The sequence below is a fragment of the Mobula birostris genome, chromosome 7 (assembly GCF_030028105.1).
Source record: "Mobula birostris isolate sMobBir1 chromosome 7, sMobBir1.hap1, whole genome shotgun sequence".
NCBI classification, from domain to species: Eukaryota; Metazoa; Chordata; class Chondrichthyes; order Myliobatiformes; family Myliobatidae; genus Mobula; species Mobula birostris.
Window position 1 is genome coordinate 34,250,033 of NC_092376.1, and position 22,025 is coordinate 34,272,057.

The following is a 22,025-nucleotide window of genomic DNA, read 5'->3' on the forward strand; positions in this document are numbered from 1 at the left end:
GATGTGGAAAGATGAGGAGACCTCCAGTGTCCCTGAGACTGCAACTGCAAGAAGTGTATCCAGCTTCAGCTTCTAACATCCACATTAAGGAGTTGGAGTTGGAACTGGATGAACTTGAAATCATTCACGAGTCTGAAGGGGTGATAGATAGGACATACAGATAGGGCACCCAAGGTGCAAGACACAGGAAACTGGATAACAGGAAGGGGAAAGAGGTTAAGGAGCCAGTGCAGAGTATCCATGTGAACATCCCTCTCAACTGCAAGTTTGTCACTTTGGATACTGTCGGGGGGATGACATAACAGGAAAGTCACAGTGGTCTGGTCTCTGGCACTGAGTCTGGCTCAGTGACTCAGAAGGGAAGTGGGGAGAAAAGACATGTTGTGGTGATAGGGGAATTGTTTGTTAGGGGAATGGATAGAAAGTTCAATGGGCGAGAACGAGATTCCTGAATGGTATGTTGCCTCCTGGTTGCCAAATGGCCTGTTCCTGTGCTGTACCGATCTATGTTCCATGTTCCCACTACCTTGGAGGTCCTGCTTCTCAGCTTTCTACCTAGCTCCCAGTATTCTTTTTATTGGACCTCCTCCCTTCTCCTACCTATGCTGTTGGTACGAATAGGTACTAAGACTTCCGATTGCCTTTAGAATGCTATGGACCGGATCCGATACTTTTTTGACCCCAGCGTCCAGGAGACACAATTCCATCCAGGTTTCTTTCTCTTGTCCACAGAATCTTCTTTCCCTTATCATCACTGCACTCCTCTTTTCCCACCTTCCTTTCTGAGCCATGGAGCCATACTCAATGCCAGGGACCCTGTTGCTGTAGCTTCCTGCTGGTAAGTTGTTCCCCCACCCCCACCCCCGACCCTCCAACAGTATCCAAAGCTGTATACTTATGAGGGGAATGGCCACAGGAACACACTGTACTGGCTGCCAATTCCCTTTCCCTCTCATAACAGTCATCCAGGTTCCTGCCTCCTGCAACTTAGGGGTGACTACCTCCCTGTATTTCCTATCCATCACCTCATTCTCCATATAAGCTGAAGGTCATCGAGCTGCAGTTCTACTTCCTTAGCACTAAGAAGCTGCTGTTTGATGCACTTCACGACGACGTAGTTATCAGCGAGCCTGGAGGTCACCCAGAGTTTCCATGTCACACACAAAGAACATACCACTAACTCTGGACTAAATCTCAGTGCACTAGCTACGTTCTAATAGAAAAAGATTTTAAAAACTTAGAGTCTTACTTGGAACTTCCACCTGTGCTTGCCCAAGTCTGTTCTTGCTGAACAAGCCTGTTGAGCCAAAGCCTTCCACTCTAACACTGGCTGTTCCGCTTACCCCACCTTCTTTTTATTGGCTGAAATAAAACTACCACGAAACTTGCTCTTTTCAAATGGCTCCCACCTTATAACAATGTCCCTCTGTCTCTCACTTGTTACTTCAAATTAACTGTGTACTCTGACCTTTAAGTTTGATTTTCCAAATTATATCACTTCACAATTTTCTGGATTCGACTCTATCTGCCACTTCTCAGCCCAGGCCTGTATGCCATCTATATCCCATTGTAACCTATACCAACATTTACACTATCCACAACATTACCCACCTACCTCCTAATTTTAGTCATCCAAGATAGACTGAATTAAATAAAAATACAAAGAAAACTGAATCAGTGCTTTTTGATGTAACCCAATTTGAAATTCCTGATTTTTGTCCTTGGGCCAAAGGGCTTGTTCTGTGCTGTCTGACTTGTTCCTCTCTGATTGCGCATAAAACCAACAGAACCAAACTTAAACACAAGAGATTCTGCAGATGTTTGATATCTATGGCAACACACACAAAATGCTGCAGGAACTCAGTAGGTCAGGCATCTGATGAAAGGAATAAACAGTCAACATTCTGGGCTGAGACTCTTCATCAGGAAAAAACTTGATATTTTCCGCTCCAAATAATATAATTTCTTTCTGTTTGACAGGTTCCACCAATACTACTGGATAAACAATTTTCAGAATTTACACCAGATATCACACCAATTATTCTTGCAGCTCACACAAACAATTATGAGATAATAAAGCTTCTTGTCCAAAGAGGAGTTTCTATACCGCAGCCTCATGAAGTTCGTTGTAACTGCGTTGAGTGTGTTTCCAGCTCAGATGTTGACAGTTTGCGCCATTCCCGATCAAGGTTGAACATATACAAAGCTTTGGCAAGCCCATCTTTGGTTGCTTTATCAAGTGAAGACCCCTTTCTAACTGCATTTCATTTGAGCTGGGAGCTTCGGGAACTAAGTAAAGTGGAAAATGAATTTAAATCAGAATATGAAGAACTATCACATCAATGTGAATCATTTGCTAAAGATTTGTTGGACCAAACAAGGAGCTCCAGGGAGTTAGAAATTATACTTAATTATAGAGATGATAATAGCATTCTGGAAGTTCAGGCACTAAATGATCTCTCGAGGTTAAAGTTGGCCATTAGGTATCATCAGAAAGAGGTAAGATTTTTAGTTATAATGTGTTACTTTTGTGTATGAGTGATGAATAAAATGTGCTCAGTACATAATTGAACCAATGAGTCAGCACCATTCTAGATTTAATAATGTGTAAGTCCATATGAAATAATAATCTAGATATTTTTCAGCTTCACAAATAACATTTTTGCATTGTTTAGGAAAAAGTACAAATGAATGATAATGATAATTCATTGTAAACAAGATATTACTTTTATTTGGTGTAATTAATGTAATTAGAGTGATATTACAACACAAAATGATAACTTTTATTACAATTTCCATAGGTAGTTGTAAGTGTGTTTTTCCATGAAGAGATCTATACAGTATTTTTACAGTTCAGTCACTAAATATAGAAGTGAGAATGGACCATTGTTTATTGTGTCAGTGTTGATTTGGAAATGAGCTAGCATAATTGCAGTTATCACCATTAATGTTGACTTATTACTTTACATATTAAAAAAGTCACCCTCTGTTGAATTGTATCAGAACTTAGAGCTCTGGAATTACCTCATCAAATTAGAAATGAAAATACGATGTATCCCATTTGTTGCAAATGTAAAGTTGTGCCCATTGAAATCATTGGAACAGACTATCTGGAGCAAAATCTATAGATTGTAGCCAAATCTATAAAAGCATTTTAGTGGAAGCAACAATAAATTTGTTTCAACCAATGGTTAATTTAGTTAATTTGGTTACATTTTTGTTTGTTGCTGATTTCCATGTTATATTTATTTTGAAGCGTTATTACATGTGCACAGTGAAATTATAGCATTGGTAACATTATCAGAGAAAAAAGCCTCTTATGCTTGAGTGAATGAACGAGAAGTGTTTCATCAGGCAGGGCACTGTGGGTCTTATCTATCACTGATTTTTGGTGCTTTGCAGCTATGCACAAAATTGGTTCATGGCTTCGTTCCGCACCCTACCATCACTATTGCTGTAAGACAATGTGATGCTTTAATATATCTGCGTTCCCACAAACACTAAAGGATTTCGAAGTTATTAAGTTTTAATTAAGCATTTTCAGTACTCAGAAATTATTTTAAATAATTTACTCACTCTACCAATCTAATATTAGAGTCAATTGGCCTAAGATTTCATTGAATGCACTAATAATGAAAGGTTACTCAGTCTACAATAAGATTAGTTTTCATTTAGACTGAATTTGAACTTTGTTTAAGGAAACCAAGATGTTACCTTATCCATCTTGGCATGTTATAGCACGAGCAACAATATAGAAACAGATACTTGGGAGAAAATAGTTGCTGAGCTGGAAAGGGTTCTTAATCAAGTGATTCTATTTTAACCATTGTATACTAGTCCGAGAGAGAACCAGGGAATATAAAGATTCTCAGAAGGTAGTACACAGAAAGTAAAGTCCTAGAAGTCCAGAGTAATTGAGAAGTATTGATGCTGAGGGCTTTGTATTGTCTTTTATAATGGAAACCTCCATAGTCTAGACATCACTATCAATTGATTTGATGAAGTGTTCCTAAATTGGGTCTCAACAATGCATTTAGCGCCATGTATTTCATGCACTCCAGTATAGCGCACCTCATTGCCAACATATAGCAGACATTGTCTTGGTCATCTCTTAGTCTGTGTAATTACTGAAGATGCTAATCAGGACAGTGTGTTATACATAAAATTATGACAGAAAATGCTGAAAATACAAAGTAGACCAGGTAGCATCTGTGGAAAGAGGAAGAGTGTTAATGTTTTGTGTGGGGTTTAAGATTCCAACGAATGCAGTTTTTTTTATAAACGAGAAAATCTGCAGATGCTGGAAATCTGAGCAACACACACAAAATACTGGAGGAACTCAGAAGACCAGGCAGCATCTAGGAAAAGAGTATAGTCGACATTTCTGGGGCGGAAACCCTTCGACAGGAATGCAGTTTTTCCTCTTTTTGATATTTGTTACTACTTACAAATGATAAAAAATAATCATACTTGCATGTGAAAATCAAGAAAAACTGCCTATGCTTGAAATACCAGATAGGTCAGGCATTGTTATATTGTTATCCCATTGGCTGATGCTGACTATTCAATGAAGAAGACAGCAAATTGTTTTGGAAGACAAAATTCGCCTTGCTCTACACTTTGAAGCTGTGGTGTAAGAAAGCACCACTTTATATAATGCATTAATGTAAGTTACTTGCTAATGAATATTTGGTAAAAGTGGGACTGTGAGCACCTCCATTATTAAATAAAGTACTAATGAAATCCTAATACTAATACTAGTGGAATAAAATACTAATAGAATGTTTAGTATCTCACCTTAAAAATAGCAAGGATGCAGGTGCCAAAGAGTTACTACCTTTAAGAAAGTTGGAAAATATTGGACAAAGGCATAAAGCTAATTCATTGTTCAGTTATACTATGGCCATTAAAATCTATATTTTAAACTCTGAATTACATGATAAATTTGTAATTGTATTCATTTAGTATAGATATTGATGTGAAGGAAATGGTGAATATTTTCATTGAACTTGACTTTATCACTCACAGTTCTTTTTCTTGTGCATTAAATCACTCTGCATTTTTTAAAATTTATAATTTTTGTCTTCTAGTTTGTTGCTCAGCCAAACTGTCAGCAGCTTCTTGCTTCTCGCTGGTATGATGAGTTTCCTGGCTGGAGACGGAGACATTGGGTTGTCAAATTCATAACCTGCATCAGCGTTGGATTATTATTTCCAATTTTTTCTGTGTGCTACTTAATAGCACCAAAAAGCACATTAGGCCTTTTTATTAGAAAACCATTTATTAAGTTTATCTGCCATACAGCATCATACTTGACCTTTCTTTTTCTGCTGTTATTGGCCTCTCAACACATTGATCGAACAGATTTAAATATGCAAGGTCCTCCACCGACTGTTGTTGAATGGATGATACTGCCCTGGGTACTAGGTAATTTACTTGTGTGAATATATATATATGTGTAAACATTATCTTAAATGTGTTGAAATAGTAGCTTAACTGTTATTGTTTATATAATAGTGAATTTTTTATTATAGTTTTAATGAAATAAACTCAGAGTCATTACTGGATATACAAATTAGTTGCTAAAACAATTTGAAAACATTTCAAGTGCTAGAATATGTAAACTTTAAAATTGCACCATGTTTCTTTCTGTACATTGAAAGAAATGTAAACTGTATTTTTTCCTGAACTAGTGTTTAACTGAACAAAAAAGCCAATTTGTATCTTAATCAAAAATCACAGGAGACAAAAGAGACTGCAGATGCTGGAATCTAGAGCAACAAACAGTCTGGTGGATGAACTCAATAGGTCAAGCAGCAGATGAAACTGGAACCAGTTGGGGGTGGGTGGGTCTTCTTCTGGTTCTTCCCATTTTTGTCCCTCTTCCTAAACCCCCACCCCTCCACCTTTGGTTTCATCAACCTACTACACTGCTCACCCACAGGCTCCTCATCTCCTATCTATCCAGTTCCATCTGTCATTCGCCTATTCTCTAGTTAATATCCATTTACATTTCAGATTCCAGTACTGATAGTTCTTTGTGTTCCTGTTTATTTCTAACAGTTGTCTCCGACCTTCACATTCCTTTCAATTATTTCTCTCTATTTCTCTCATTCATATGCCATTCTACCACTTCCCCCTCACCTCCCCTAACTGACATCCTCCACCTTTCTTCAATCCACCGGTCACCTCAGACTTTTGCCTCAGTACTCCCCTTTTCCGTAAGAATTAGGCCATTGAGTTTGTTCTGTCAATCAATCATGGCTGGATAACTTCCCCTCTCAACCCCAACCCACTGCCTTCGTCCTATAACCTTTGATGTCATTACTAATCAAGAATCTATCAACTTCCCCTTTAGATATATGCAGTGGCTGGGCCTCCTCAGCTACCTGTGGCAGTGAATTCCACAAATTCTCCATCCTTTGGCTGTCCTCTTTATACTGACTATCTTATATCTCTATTCTCAGTCCTGATTCAAAGTTTCCATCGGCAATGTCAGAAGTTCCTTTCCTCCCACAACTGTAGTTTGACCTACTGAGTTCCTTCAGCAAATAGTTTGTTGCATGAAATATGGAACAACAGATCTCAATGCAAGTATCTCAATGAGAAAATGTAAAGAAGCTATATTATAAAATTCACTATGTCCCATGTCCAGTTAGAGCTCTATACTGAATTGTCATAGATGGGGCATAGAATAGCATGTGGAGGGAATACCAGAAAAGGTTCTTTGTCTTAATCACTATCCTACGGCTCTTGTTGGAAAGTTCCAACACATGAATTGCATAATTACAGAATTTGGTTGTGGTCTGATGCACATGGTTGTGAGATACCCTTCCAAAATAACCATATCCACGTGAGAAGAATGATTCCTCATAGTGTAGGTTGCCACAGAAACGGAGCAGTTAGTGCAATGCTATTACATATCGGGGCATCAGAATTTAGAGTTCAATTCCGGCGACCTCTGTAAGGAGTTGGTACGTTCTCCCCATGTCTGCATGGGTTTCCTCTGAGTGCTCCAGTTTTACAGTCCAAAGATACACCGGTTATTAGATTAATTGGTCATTGCAAATTGTCCTGTGATTACACTTGGGTTAAATAGGTGGGTTGCTGTGTGGTGCGGCTCAGTAAGCGGGAAGAGCCTGTTCTGTGCTGTAACGGTAAATAAAATAGATGGAAGTATAGTTCAGCAGTATTGGTTTCCCTTCTTTGCAAATAGCAGAATCTCTAATCATTCCACATAACTCTTCATAGTAGGAGGAGGCTAATTCCATGACAGTAGAATGGAAGTTTCAACCTCACTGGACCAGCAGAACATTATTTATCAGTATACTTTACAAAATAGTCAAATAATAGAAATGTGGGCTGCCTGAGAGTTTAGGTTTATATGTGGACCTAAATAAGTTAAATTGTTTTATTTCTTTATTGATGAGGTAAATTACTTGAAATGTTGGTGATTGATTGGAGTTACACTGTACATTTTACCTATCTGTTCCACCATATGCACACTTGCAGTATTTATGTCATTCAACAATTGCTAAACAAATTATAAACTGAGCTCTTTGAAAAGACCAGTCCAGAAATTTGGTGATCTCCATTTGGTAGTGCCTTCTATGTGGCAAGAATCAAGATGCATCCAACTTTTGGATCTTTGGCCCTGTTGAAGTGGAGCCAGCGTAGAGGATACCCAATTATGAAGAGAAAGCAAAAATCAGATTACTGTTCATTATTACAGCTGACAGTCAAATTACTGAATCAGGAGTTTAGAATCCTATAAAGAAGGATGGTTTATAAGTACTGTATGCCATGATAAAGGGGAAGGATAATGGAGAAAGATGAAAGTAGTAAGTGAGAAAGGGCAGCTTCGTGAGAGGAAGGATTTGACTCTGGAAAGACATGCTGGATTAGCAGACTGGGAGGTGAGATCATGGATGTTGATATTCAGGATTGTCAGCAATTTTTGAACTTGAGTTTGGGAAGAGTGTGAATTCTATTGGCTTCAGTCTTAGGTAAGTATATGTGAAAAGCCTACTGTGTCAGTAGTAAACAGGTGCAAGGTCTTACATGACCGACTACAGCCATTTCAGGCATGGGCTTCATCAAGGGATCCATTCCTGATAAGTCCTATTTCATTGGGAGTTAATTCTTATTTTTTCCTTTTCTAAGATGTGGACTTACATGCGCCAGCTATGTTGAATACTTATGAAAATAATAAACATCTAAGAAATATCCATCAAATTATTTGATACAATCACAAATTAGTAGCAGCATAGAAATAACTTTAGGAATAGTTCACAAAGCCTAATGCTTTTTATAGACAATAAACCATATGTTTTAAATATATAAGTATAACCATTAAAATAACTGTAAAACATTTGTATTTGCTCTATTAAGTACCATGGTTAGCGCGATGCTATTACAGCTCCGGGCATCACAGTTTGGAGTTCAATTCCAGTGTCCTCTATGAGCAATTTTGTACATTCCTTCCTATGTGCACATGAATTTCCTCTGGGTGCTCCGGATTCCTCCCACAGTCCAAAGATGTACTGATTAGTAGGTTAATTGGTCATTGTAAATTGTCTCATGATAAGGCTAGGGCTAAATCAGTGGGTTGCCTGGTGACATGGCTCAAAAGGCTAGAAGGGCCTATTCTACACTATCTTTAAATAAAAGTGTTCATACACAATACCAACTGTGTCATTTTTAACCATTAGATTTTATAATTAATAAATAGTAACTGTCTTTTTATGTTATCCTTTTTCATAGATGGTAATGTTCTTTAGTAGTTTTTCCTTCCTGTCCACTCAACTTATGTTTGCAAACATGGTGTCAACTGCATCTGAGAGCATGATTATTTAATCCTTCATCTAAGTCAATGATAAATATGTTGAAAAGCCAGTACTCCAGTGCAAATCCCTAGATGCTTCACATATCATATCCTGCTAACTTCTACTCTGTAACTCCTGCTGTCCAACCAATTACCAATCCATGTCACAAAATTATGTCCACTACTATGCACATTTGTTTTTACTAATAATCTCTAGTTTTTTTTAATGCCTTTTTGAAATTCCATACAAAAAAGATCCATTGATATTCCTCTTTCCTCATCCTCTTGAAGGCATTTTGCTGGATCAGTCAAATAGACTTCAACAATTTCTGATGATTTTGTTTGATAATTTGTTGTCTGGGTATTCAGTCACATTGTTTTTGATAGTTCCTTACATTTCCTCTCATCTGCTCTTAAAGTGATGAGTTTGTCATTATCTCATAATTCCATCACTCCCTTAAATATGGATTGACATTCATAGTTTCCCATTTCAAAGTGGAGTTCCTTAATCAACACTGCCTTGGAAAATGTGTAAATGAAAGCACTGGAAATACTAATCAAGGCTGACCACATTTGCAGAGGGGGAAACAGAATTACTGTAATGTTTCAGATCAAATTTCTTTCATTGGGACTCATAATTGAAAATTATAATCTGAAATTATCACACCTATTTTAAAACACAGCCTGGAGTGTTATTTATCTCAGATCCCATTATCTTCTACAGTACTGCTTACTTACTGATATAAAATCCACTAAGTTGCTCCTTGACTTATTTTTAGGTTCCCTTGTACTGCTGGTAATTTGTCCTCTTCCTTCACAATGAAAATGGATGCAAGGTATTTATTTAAGAAATTTGCCATTTCCATGTTTTTTTCATAGTCTTGCCTTTAATTGCCATTCATAGGCTCACATTCCCATTTATAACTCTCTTTCAATGAAAGTAATGATAACATTTTGCTGTCACCTTTGATATCCCTTATAAATTAATTTTTACATTTCCTATTTGCATCACTTATTATTTTCAAAATTTCCAAATTTCCATTTGCTTTGCATATGCATATGCTTTTTCTTTTGCTTTAAATTTGTTTTTCATAGCTGCTCAATTACACAAAGTGAAACTTTCACCCCCATTAGGGGTATGCACTGGTTTTCTATCACAACAAATTTTCATTTGAAAGATCTAAAGATTTCCCTATATGTAGTACTTCATAGTCTAATGGGTATATTTCTCATCGCCTGAAGTTTTTTATTAAGTTTAAGATTTTAGTTCATAATTTCCTTAACACTTTCTCAATCCATTCACCAAATTCAGTAACATTACGGACATCGTTTACAAGATGTCCTTATTGTGAAACTGTAATCTGATTCTTTATTCTCAGTATTAAATCACTTGACTATTCAGTACTAAGTATGTACTTATCCAAAACATTGTGAAGCACATAATAACAATTTGCTTCTTTTATCATTGGAGCAGTTTTGCTTACTGCAGTTATTGAGAGCATTAAAATCTTCAAACACAACCCCTATTTTTGCTCTATCTTAGCAACTATTTGTATTTCACTCCGCCATCCTTCTCTTACACATACACACATGCACACACAGTTCTATCAATGTTTTAAGAAGGCCTGCTGCTATCCAAAGTTATTTCTATACTTGTTCCTTTTCTTTGACAATATAAATCATTCTTGGCATCCATTGACTTCAGTGCTTATAAGGATATTCACTATTTTGTGCCATCGTCCCCCATTGTATAAATACTAGCGGTTACAACAGTATCATACAGAATCTAAACAAAAGGTAAAAGATTCTAGTCACCCATTATTGCTTCTGTTTGGTTGGGTACAAAGTAATGTACAAAATTTCTACTGTATCTGTGAGCTATAAAGCCATTTATCCATCAATTTAATGGATGCCTTAGGGTTTATTGTTAGCTGTAAAGGTGAGCACTTGTGCCTCTGAGCTATTCCAGAGATTTAGGCAGAAAATTGTAGCACAGAAATGCTGCCCCATTATCTTCTGAATGAAATTTTAAACTGGGGTACTTTGTTCTCACCTGGAACATTGTTGGAAGGGTAGAGAGGTGCTCCATATTATCTTGCCCAGCATTTATTTCTCAATCCACAATAGTAAAGGAAATCTAGTCATTATCTGATTAATGTATGTGGAAGCTCAAGTGCAAGTTAACTATTGTAAATTTTTGTGTTACTGATGGTGACTACATTTTCTAAGAAGTATTTTTAGTCAAAATGTTCAATGAACTGTCATTAAATTATAAATGATACCAAAGTGGTTCTAAGCATTTTATTTATAAGAGTAAATGTATAATGAATACATTTCTTTTGGAAAAATAAAATGCAGAAATATTGATGACATATTTAAATTTACAAATGTATATTTTCTCTAATATGTAGATTAAATTGCTGAAAATCATGTCAAGGATGTGGGAGAATGTTTCCATCCTAAAATAGAAACATGATTATTATAACAAGTTTAAAATTAATTTTTGAGTAACATCGTGGCTTGTGAAATGTGGAATAAAACTGTTTCAAAATTGCATATATTATCATGTTTAAAAATATAAAGTACTTTATTTGCTTCTGTAGCTGTCAAATCAGAATGTTTGCCCTGTTATGCAATCCAGCTGAATTCTATTTCATCAAACTATGGAATGAAATTCAGACTAGTTTTATATTGGGCAGACAGTTTGTTCTGCATGATGAATCCAAAACATATAAGATCAAAATCTACCTCATACTGAGAAAAATGTTTTTTAATGAATTGCTGCAATTAGGCATTCAGTAATTTATAACTTGAGAAACTTCAGACAACAAACTATGTGAAATTTCAAAATATAGTTTGACTAAGTTAGAAGGAGCAATTCACAGCGGCTTTTATTTATGAATTTTTATATTGTGTATATCTTTATTCTTAAGAAGATCTAGTTGTATTTTCAGAAGTACCTTCTTTCTTTAATAACAGGTTTCATTTGGGGTGAAATAAAGCAAATGTGGGATGGTGGACTTCAAGATTACATACACGACTGGTGGAATCTGATGGATTTTGTGATGAATTCTTTATACCTAGCAACAATTTCTCTTAAAATAGTTGCTTTTGTTAAGGTATTTCTTTTCCATACCCTCTACTCATTTCAACTGAGGAAAAAACCCTATTGACAAATATTTAACTCTAACTCAGTCAAAATATTAAATTTTGCATGGCTTGAAACAGCAAAAAGATATTTTGTATATTCAAACAACAAACGTCCTGCTCATTTTTGATTTTCTACATTTATGAAAAGCAGAAACAAAAGAGAAAGCGAAATAAAATAGAGTAAAAGGGAAGAAAAAAATGAGTGAAAAGTATCTCAGAAAGTATGAGGAGAAAAGCCATAGTGGAGGCAAATGAGAGAGGCATAAGGAATACTATTATAAGTGAAAAAAAACAAATGCAACCAGTAACGTGTTGGAGGATGAGATGGTAATAATATTTGACAATATTTAAATAGATGACAAGAGGGTTAAAGTAGACTAAAAGAATGATAAAGGGAGTAACAGAAAAATGTGTTCTCGAGAGAAGCTAGTGATAGAAATGTAAAAACAAGAAAATAGAAATACAACTAAAATATGACTAGATATAATATAAGAAATTTATCCCAGTAGTATGTATTTCCAAAAGCACTAGGTGGCAATGTTAGTACATCCAACTCCTCTGCAGAAATTCATTGCACAATGGCATTACATTTGGAGGCAAGTTCTGAAAAGCAAGGTTAGTACTACAGACTAATTTGTAGGCAGACTTACCCAGATGTTGTTACCAAAACCTCTGAAAGCATGGTCAATAAGTAACCAGGATCAATATACCAGGATAGAATTTTAGTGAGATTCCTACAAAGGAAAAGAGAAAATGAATTGATAAAGTATATAGTTTACCAAATGTGTTCTACAACTAAATATTCAAGATCAGTATAGACTTTATATCATTTTTTAAACTCCGTTTCTCACACTAGGACTGCTTCTTCGTTACCTACTTGGAATATGAGTGTAATCAGATATCTTACCATGAGAAAATACTTAGAAAATCTAGCCTTTGATAGCTAATATTGTTTAAATAAAATTATAAGGAACTAAATATTAATTTCAATGAAATTAATATAATGTTGGTATTTTATATAGTACTTAAAATTACAAATTGATGTTTTGATTAAAACAGTTTCAAAGGCATATCTTTCAGTGTTTGTAACTTTATATTTAATAATTTTCAAACATATTGGTAATTCACAATCTACTGTATTTGTTTTGTGAAAAGCCCAAGAAGTTTGTCTTAGATGAAAGTTGATAATATTTTGAAATGACATGCCCTCAGATAAATGGTCATGTGAAAAGCTATTATGAAAGCATTGAATTGCACTTCTCAGAACTACAATTCTTCATTTATGAAATGTTTTAAATTCTGTTTTCCATTTTTAATCGAACAGTATCCTATAATTAACCAGGAGTTTGAAAAAAAGATTATCCTCTGCATCATTTCCAGATCAATTGTAAAGGCAGTGGTTTTCACAGCAGTAATAATTATGTTTTCAAATAGATAAAGATATCCTTTGAATTTAAAAATGCTGTCCATACAACAAATAGTATTTGTAAGCACCCAGTTACTATACTTAACATCTGCTCCAAAATCTCAATAAAATAGCAAGACAAGTCAGTTATTGTATTCATCATTGTATTTGATATCCTTATAAATAATAATTAAGTAAAAAATAATTATGTTCTAAGTATCTTGAAATAGTTATCAGATACATGTTAAGGATGGTAGGCTTTATATTTAGATGCATTAAGTAAGACAAAACTATTCTTTCTTTAAATGTGTTTTAGTATGAATATTTTATGATTTATAAAATAGAAAATGTTATTTTTGGAACCTTGCAATCAACCTTTAATAAATCCCTGAAATAAGAAAATCAAAGTGAATACATGTTTTTTACTGACATTATTATTTTGTTTAAAGTACAGTGGTTCACGCCAACGTGAAGACTGGGAAATATGGCATCCGACCTTAGTTGCTGAGGCATTATTTGCCATTGCAAATATCTTCAGTTCTCTTCGCTTAATCTCACTTTTCACCGCCAACTCTCATCTAGGGCCCCTGCAAATTTCTCTTGGGCGTATGCTCTTGGATATTCTGAAATTCTTGTTCATATACTGTCTGGTATTGCTAGCTTTTGCAAATGGACTGAATCAGTTGTACTTTTACTATGAGACAAATGCATCAGATGAACCGAATGGCTGCAAAGGGATAAGATGTGAAAGACAGAACAATGCCTTTTCAACGTAAGCGCCTTTATTCATTTTAATTACAAAAGTGTTCTTTATGGATGTAATTTTCCAAGTTTGTGGCCATGTTTCTGATATGCGTGGGGAAATTTAAGATACTCTGTAAGGAAATATGATCAAATGTTACACTTCGAACGACCATTGGAATCCTGGATTTCAACCTTGAGCCCATCTAAATTACTGCAAAAGTCTATATGAAGGCCTTTGTAAGTTCCCAGAAAATAGTCAGATGTTTTCTCTGTGCACCTTTGAACTTGGAATTGAGGAGATTGTACAGAGGTCTTTGGAAAATAATGGTTTGTTTCTTTACTTTTAACATCATATATTGTTAATATGGAAGTGTCTAATAAAATGGATCACTTTTGCCTGGCTGTGTTGGGGAGGTGGCATCATTGTTCAATAAATTTAAATACACTCTTTTTAGTTTTGTTTCTTTCTTAGCTGAGAATTTTGGATTTGTTAACATTGTTCTATTTGAACAATAGTGTGAAGTGCAGAGGGTTATTGTTGCTGAGTTTATATTTTGTTTTGAATTATTGCTTTCAGGAGACCAAGGTTAAGTGAGTCAATACTTGTTCTTCAGAAAAGAAAAATCTTGGAGCATGAGATTTGTATTAAAGGTCACAGGAGACAGCAAAATTTGTTTTATTTCACAATGTTTCTGGTGGATAGAAATCCAATAGGAATTTTTAATAGAGGATTGGGTAAATACTTGAATACAAATGAAGCACCAAGTATGGGAAATAACACAAAAGTGTCAATAGTTGGATAGTTCATTTTCAAAAGCAGGCAGGGATACAATGCACAAATGCCTAATTTTGAAATGTAATCTATGAATGTGTTTTTAACCAAACAAGGTGGATTTGAATGCATCTGATAAAATATTTGCCTGGCACTGAAACTTTATGTTGCTTTAATTGCCTAAATTATTCCAAACTTGATATGCAGCCATCTACTATCTTACTGGCTGATCTTTTGAAGTAGTTTTGGTAACTGAAATTACTTCATTTTTTTGGCCTATTTTTAAAATTGCTGCAATATGCCAAATGTCTTTTTTTAAGCAATTAACTCAATGGTCACTTTTTTTAAATTTTGCAGGTTATTTGAGACTCTTCAATCACTGTTTTGGTCAATCTTTGGTCTCATTAATCTATATGTGACCAATGTTAAAGCTCGGCATGAATTCACAGAGTTTGTTGGAGCCACTATGTTTGGAACATACAATATAATTTCTCTAGTGGTTCTCCTGAACATGTTGATTGCTATGATGAACAATTCTTACCAGCTTATTGCAGTGAGTTCTTTCTGTATGTAACACTTTGGTCCATTTATAATTATCGGGATATTTATCTGCCTTTTCAGTTTGTGCCCTGATTTGATTTTATATTGCAATTTCTGTATTATTTTTAAGTTTAAATTCAATCTGTTTAAATTGATGTGGAATTACTTACATTTGGCTATTATAAAGGTTTAAAATAGATTGTCAAACTTTATTATAGAAATCTTAACAGCGAGTGGGAATAAAGGGAGCCTTTTCTGGTTGGCTGCCAGTGGCTAGTGGTGTTCTTCAAGAGTCATTATTGGGACTACTACTTTTCACATTGTTTGTCAGTGATTTAGCTAACGGAATTGATGGCTTTCTGGCAAAGTGTGCAGATGATACAAAGATAGGTATAGGGGTAGGTAGTGCTGAGGAAGCAATGCAATTGCAGAAGGACTTAGACAAATTGGAAGAACGGGCAAGAAAGTGGCGGATGGAATAAAGTTTTGGAAAATGTATGATAGTTCATTTTGGTAAAAGGAACAAAAGTGCAGACTATTATTGAAATGGGGAGGTGCAAAGGGACTTAGGAGTCCTCATGCAAGACTTCCAGAAGGTTATTTTACAAGTTGAGTCTGTGGTAAAGAAGGCAAATGCAATGTGGCATTCATTCCAAGGAGAATAGAATATAAAAACAAGGAAATAGTGCCGAGGCTTTGTAAGACACTAGTCTTCTCAGCAGTATTCTCAGCAGTTTTGGGCCCCCTATCTCAGAAAGGATGCTTTGTCATTGGAGAGAGTCCAGAGGAGGTTCACAAGGATGATCCCAGGGATAAAGGGGTTAACATATGAGAAGCGTTTGGCAGCTTTGAGCCTGTACTCATTGGAATTTAGAAGAATGTGGGAGGAATCTCATTGAAACCTACCGAATGTTGAAAGAACTAGATAAGGTGGACATGGAGAGGATGTTTCCTATGGTGGGAGTGTACACAACTAGAGGACACAGTCTCAAAATTGATGGGTGACCCTCAGAACAGATGTAAGGAGGAATCCTGTTAGCCAGAGAGTAGTTAATCTGTGGAATGCTCTACCACGGACTGCGGTGGAGGCCAAGACCATGAAAATATTTAAAGTGAAAATTGATAGTTTCCTGATTGGTCAGGTCATCAAAGGTTATGGCGAGAAGACAAGTGTATGGGGTTGAGTAGGATCCAGGATCGGCCATGATGAAATGGCAGAGCCAACTCGATGGGCTGAATGGCCTACTTCTGCTCCTATGTCGTATGATCTAATATACAGTAAATGACAGAAATGATTCAGAAAATGATTAATCCAAAAAGGAATTACCATTCACTTTTGTTTATGGTTCTAAAATCTAGGTACATTTGATGTGTTACAGGATCATGCTGATATTGAATGGAAATTTGCAAGGACAAAACTTTGGATGAGTTATTTTGAAGAAGGTGGAACTCTTCCAACTCCCTTTAACATCATTCCAAGTCCAAAATCTGTTTGGTATTTACTGACATGGATAAGAAATCATTTATGTGCCAAACTTTTCTGTAAGCAAAAGCGAAGGAAACCTGAAAGTCTTGGGTCTCTTGGGGTAAGAAATGAAATTTCTCCCTGCATATTTTATAGCTGTCAATATTTTAGCAAACAGCTTCATTTACCTCCTCAAATTGAAATACTTTATATGTTTATTTCATTTATATATTTTTTCTATTTTTTAAAGAGGCGTGCAGCTAACAATCTAAGACGAAATCACCAGTATCAGGTAAATGTATTTTTTAACATCTCAGTGTCTGAAGCATAAATTCATGTAAATACAATCATTATTGAGTGTTTTACAAAATCAACAAGAAGACTTTTTTCAACTCTACAGTAGGATCTATGTGCATTTTTACTTTTCTAAAATCATTAACCAATCCTTAATACATATTTTTGTGTTTTCTAAGTTCAATTTAGGTAATATTTGAACACATTTCAAGTTGGAGAGAAGGGGAACAGTAGAAAGAACAGAAAGATGTCTGTGGCTAAAGGGGGGCCAAGAGAGACTATTTTGGCAATAGCATTTGTACCAGCTAATAGAGGGAGTGATGCTTCTTGTTTATAGACACTCTGTCTATACTAGATGGAACAAAATGGTGATGACGGGGGCATAATTACTTCTGCAAGTTGATAGAAATCTTTCTGTAAAGTGTGGTTCCATCTGCCTTTGGTTTCTTCAAATTAGAGAAGATCATATGGTGAGCACAATGTGCAGCACTTAATATGAAATACAGATACTTCATCTGAAAGGAATATTTTAATGTGTGGATGGTGGGAAGTGAAAAAGTAAAGTGGCAGGTGTTGCATTCCCTTCAGCCGCAAGTGACTGGGGTGTGTGTTTTGTTGGAGATTGAAGAGTAAGCCAAGGAGTTACAGAGACACAGTGCCTTCAGAATACTGAAAGGGAGGGAAAGCTATATTTAGTAGTGGCATCCCTTTGAAGCTGGTGGAAATGATAGGAAATGGTCTTTGAATGTGGAGGCAGTTGGGGTGGAAGGTGAGGACAGGGGAACGTGTCCTTTTCCACTTTGGACGAGAACTAAAATGAGAAAAATCAAATAAGCTCACTTGAGGGGTTTTCCACAATAATGTAAGGAAGTCACAATTAAGAAAAAAGGAAGATTTCTCAAAAACACTGGCATAGGAAATACTATAATCAGAATAGAGTCTTTGCAAGTACAAACGTTTGTATTTACTCATGTGTTATTGGATTCACTAGTGTTTCTATTTTATGTATGCCTGGTACCGCATCTCATTCAACACTTTTATTCTGAGTACACTTCTGCCTTTTCAGCATTAAGCTTGCATCCACCAATTAAGAATGCTTCTTTGTTCTCAGAACATTCAGTTTAAAGTGTGCAGAGAACATGATGACATTCATCTGAGGGTAGAAAATTACGTGTTCTTCAGACACATCACAACCTTCAGCGTACTTTAAAGTGGTAGGGGTTTTGTAATGCTCATTGAGTTTCCACTAGAACCATGTCTTCCCTATCCTTTATTCTAATACCAGTTGGCATGTTAGCTCTATATGCAAACCAAATGACAAATCCCTATTTTAATGAATATTTTATTAATCTGTTTAAAATGTATGTTTTCTGAAAAAGCAAAGGCACATCAAAATATTATTTCATTCCAAAGCTCTACCTGTATGACAGCATAGTTTTCTATAATCTATAATGTAAGTAATGTTTCTTTTCATTCTTCCAGGAAGTCATAAGAAACTTGGTGAAAAGATATGTTGCTGCAATGATAAGAGATGCCAAAACTGAAGAAGGGCTGACTGAAGAGAATTTCAAGGTGCTTTTTTTTTACAAATATTGTTTAACAAATTGTTCTTAGCAAAATAATATCAGTAATATACAGTATGCATAATTTTAATAGTTGCCACTTTTAACAAAAAGTGAAAAGGAAAATACCACAATAAAGACTGATAATTCTTTAAAAGATGCTATTTGTCTGGGGCATTATAGACACAACATCAGTCACTATAGTTCAATATATCAGGTGTAGTAAAACCATGACTCCATTCTTTCTAAACATCCTTAGTGATTTGGCATATCATTTCAACCCTGTTCTCCACCTTATCTATAACAGTATATAATCTTGAATATCAGAAAGTTTGCATACAAAGTACTTTAGAAGCAGGTATGTTATTGTTGCATGCTTGACTTTAAAAAAAGGCATTGATATTCTCAAAATATTGTATAAAATGAGATTTTTCTTTGAAATTGCTATTTTTACTAATGCACATTTAATTATACTCTATTAACTACTAAAGTGGACCTTTTTTTCTTTCTTTTTCAATATTTTTATTGATATGTAAATTACATGAATACAAATACAAAATTCATAAGGATACAAGTAAATAATATGAATTACATTACATTTAAATCACAGTAATATGATCACAGTATCCATATTCCAAAACAATCATGTATAAAAAAAGATTGAATAGAATAAAATAATTGTATTTTATTAAAAAAAAATCTACCCCCACTACCAAAATGAGCTGGTTGGTAAAAAAAAGAAAAGAGAAAAATACCTTACTATATGATAGTATAATAATAATGGCTCAGATCCATACTTTAATAACAGTTCAAAGATCGTGAAAATAATTAAGAAAGGGTCCCCATAACATTAGAAAGTCATGTTTAGAATCAGAAATCGAACAACGAATCTTCTCTAGATCAAGGCACAACATAACGTCAGATAGTCATTGATCATGAGTAGGCAGGGCAACCTCCTTCCACTTGAGCAAGATTGCCCTCCTGGCCAAAAGAGACATAAAGGCCAATACCCGCAAATTAGATGGTTTCGATTTTGTAGTACTATCCTCAACAGTACCAAACAAGGAAGTCAAAGGATTGGGCTTAAAGCTGACATTGAAAAGTACAGAAAAAGTTTGAAATACATCTTTCCAGAATTTTTCAAGGCTCGGACATGTCCAAAACATGTGAATTAGTGTGGCCACTCCATTAGTAATTTTTTTTTTGTAATTTATTTTTTATCAAAGTTCATCATCAAACAAAACTTTCCATAAGATGTGTTTCAGATACTGTACATATATATCATATAGTCATATTTGTCACAAGTCTCCACATAATATTTATCTGAGGTATACAATATTCTCTATGGTTTAGATACAGAAGTTAATATTACATGCCATTTACGCAGAGTGGCTGAGCAATATGATATTTCTCTGAATATTCCTGACTCTAGCAGCTTGATTTTGTGAGACTAAGGCCATTGATTTATCATTAAAAAAAATATACATTTGCTTTGCTACGGGTTCATTGAATGATATTTTAAAAACTTAAATTTCATTGTGGTTAAAGGAACTGAAACAGGATATTTCCAGCTTCCGCTATGAAGTTCTGGGTCTTCTGAAAGGGAACAAGCTCTCTGGTGTACAGGCTGCCAGCTTTAGCACAGCATCCAGAATATCAGATCCCAATGAAGTATTTAAGAATGAAGATCAATCAACTGAGCACCCGACTGTTTCAAAAAAGATAACACATGCAAGTGAACAGAAGAACAAACTAAGCTTTTATGACTTGACATCTTTAGTTTGTTCAAAACCAATGTCTAAAGTATCGGATTCTCCAGCACCTTGTAATACCATAAGCAATGGATCAACTCCAAAAGCAACTGACATATCCAAGGAAAAACAAAACAGCAAAAGTATTGTTAAAGAATCTTTTAAAACTTTAGGATTTTTTCGAAAACGAACAAAACCATGCAATGCAGAACAGAACTCTAGTAAGATTTTCACAGTTTCTGAGGAAGTTACACAAGAAGTAAACCTCCTGAAAAACAGAGGAAGCTCCAACAAAGGTGGTGGAAGAGACTTGCAGCAAACTTTGGTCAGTAACAGTGACTCAGACAAGAAAGACTTAAATACAAGTAATACATGGAAATCAGAAATAGGAGAAAAGGTTAATGTGTTTTCGCAAAGACAATCAACAGATGGCACTACAAGTGCTAATTCATTAGAAACAGAGGATACTCTGGCAAATGAATCAGGGAATGAAGACCGCGTGAATCAATGGACTGTGACACAGGACGATTACGTGACAACTAGATTATAACAGTATTTATTTTTCAGATTGCTTTTAAAAATATGAATAAAATAATTATATTAAGAAGATATGACAAACTCTCACATTAGCAGTGTTTGTTTCTATAAGTTGTTCATTTTTCTTCCTAGTGCTCTTATATGTAGAATTCTGAAATGACCCAATTTGGAATGAGCCTCTGTAACAGAGAAAAGATCTAATTAACAATCCCTCATTTTCGTAAGCAAAAAAATTCGGAACAGCACTTTATTTCCTGAGAAATAATGCAGCCATTGAAAGTGGAAGAACGCGTGTTACCTCTAACATCTGTAGCATTAGCCTGTTTAGTCTACTTTCTGTGGCAAAGCTTAATATACAGATGAGTTATAAATTTTTGTGTATTAACTTTGAAGTGATGAATATACATCATTTGCAACAATGTAAAGGAAGACTATATCAGAAACAATATTTTTACAAAAGTCATTTTCTGAATATGTTTTGGCCAAGATACCATATCAGGAGTACATAGGAATTTGCTACATGTATTTTGTTAGATTATTATGATCTAAGAATTTAAAATGGGGATTTATGTTATAATAAAGCACAATCATTTACTTCAGAACTTCACAGCAGTACCACACCTGTAATAGAAGGAATATGGACAGAGTATGTTTCAGATGTTTATTGACTTTTATGTGTATAAACGAGCTCTTAATGTCCCTTCTAAAATATCTCCCTCTCATATGAATAATATGCTTTCTTCTTCTAGATTGCAGAATGGGAATTAGATTTTTAAATCCTTTTTGCATTATCTGTACCTCAGTCTCCTTGTATGTGCAAACTAAGTTTTTGCAGTGTCCTGATAGTGCAAGCTGCTGATGATATTCTTAAAAAGGAGCTTCTATAAAAAGGAGATTGATGAGGCAAATGTGGGGAGAAATATATGGGATTAAACAGATACTGTCTTTATGAAGAATAACATTAAAAAACAGATATACCAG

General features: G+C 35.1%; 1 protein-coding gene across 1 annotated transcript in view; it reads left to right on the plus strand.

Annotated features, from left to right (window-relative positions):
• The window catches only part of trpc4b (transient receptor potential cation channel, subfamily C, member 4b), a 38,315-nt gene extending 17,258 nt beyond the window's left edge, over positions 1 to 21,057 (plus strand). The window contains exons 2-10 of the mRNA XM_072264274.1: positions 1,981 to 2,499; positions 5,091 to 5,427; positions 11,804 to 11,943; positions 13,829 to 14,151; positions 15,253 to 15,448; positions 16,815 to 17,021; positions 17,151 to 17,192; positions 18,677 to 18,766; positions 20,305 to 21,057. Of these exons, the coding sequence (XP_072120375.1) occupies positions 1,981 to 2,499; positions 5,091 to 5,427; positions 11,804 to 11,943; positions 13,829 to 14,151; positions 15,253 to 15,448; positions 16,815 to 17,021; positions 17,151 to 17,192; positions 18,677 to 18,766; positions 20,305 to 21,057 (2,607 nt within the window). The remainder of the gene's footprint in view (positions 1 to 1,980; positions 2,500 to 5,090; positions 5,428 to 11,803; positions 11,944 to 13,828; positions 14,152 to 15,252; positions 15,449 to 16,814; positions 17,022 to 17,150; positions 17,193 to 18,676; positions 18,767 to 20,304) is intronic.
• Positions 21,058 to 22,025: the final 968 nt, after the last annotated feature.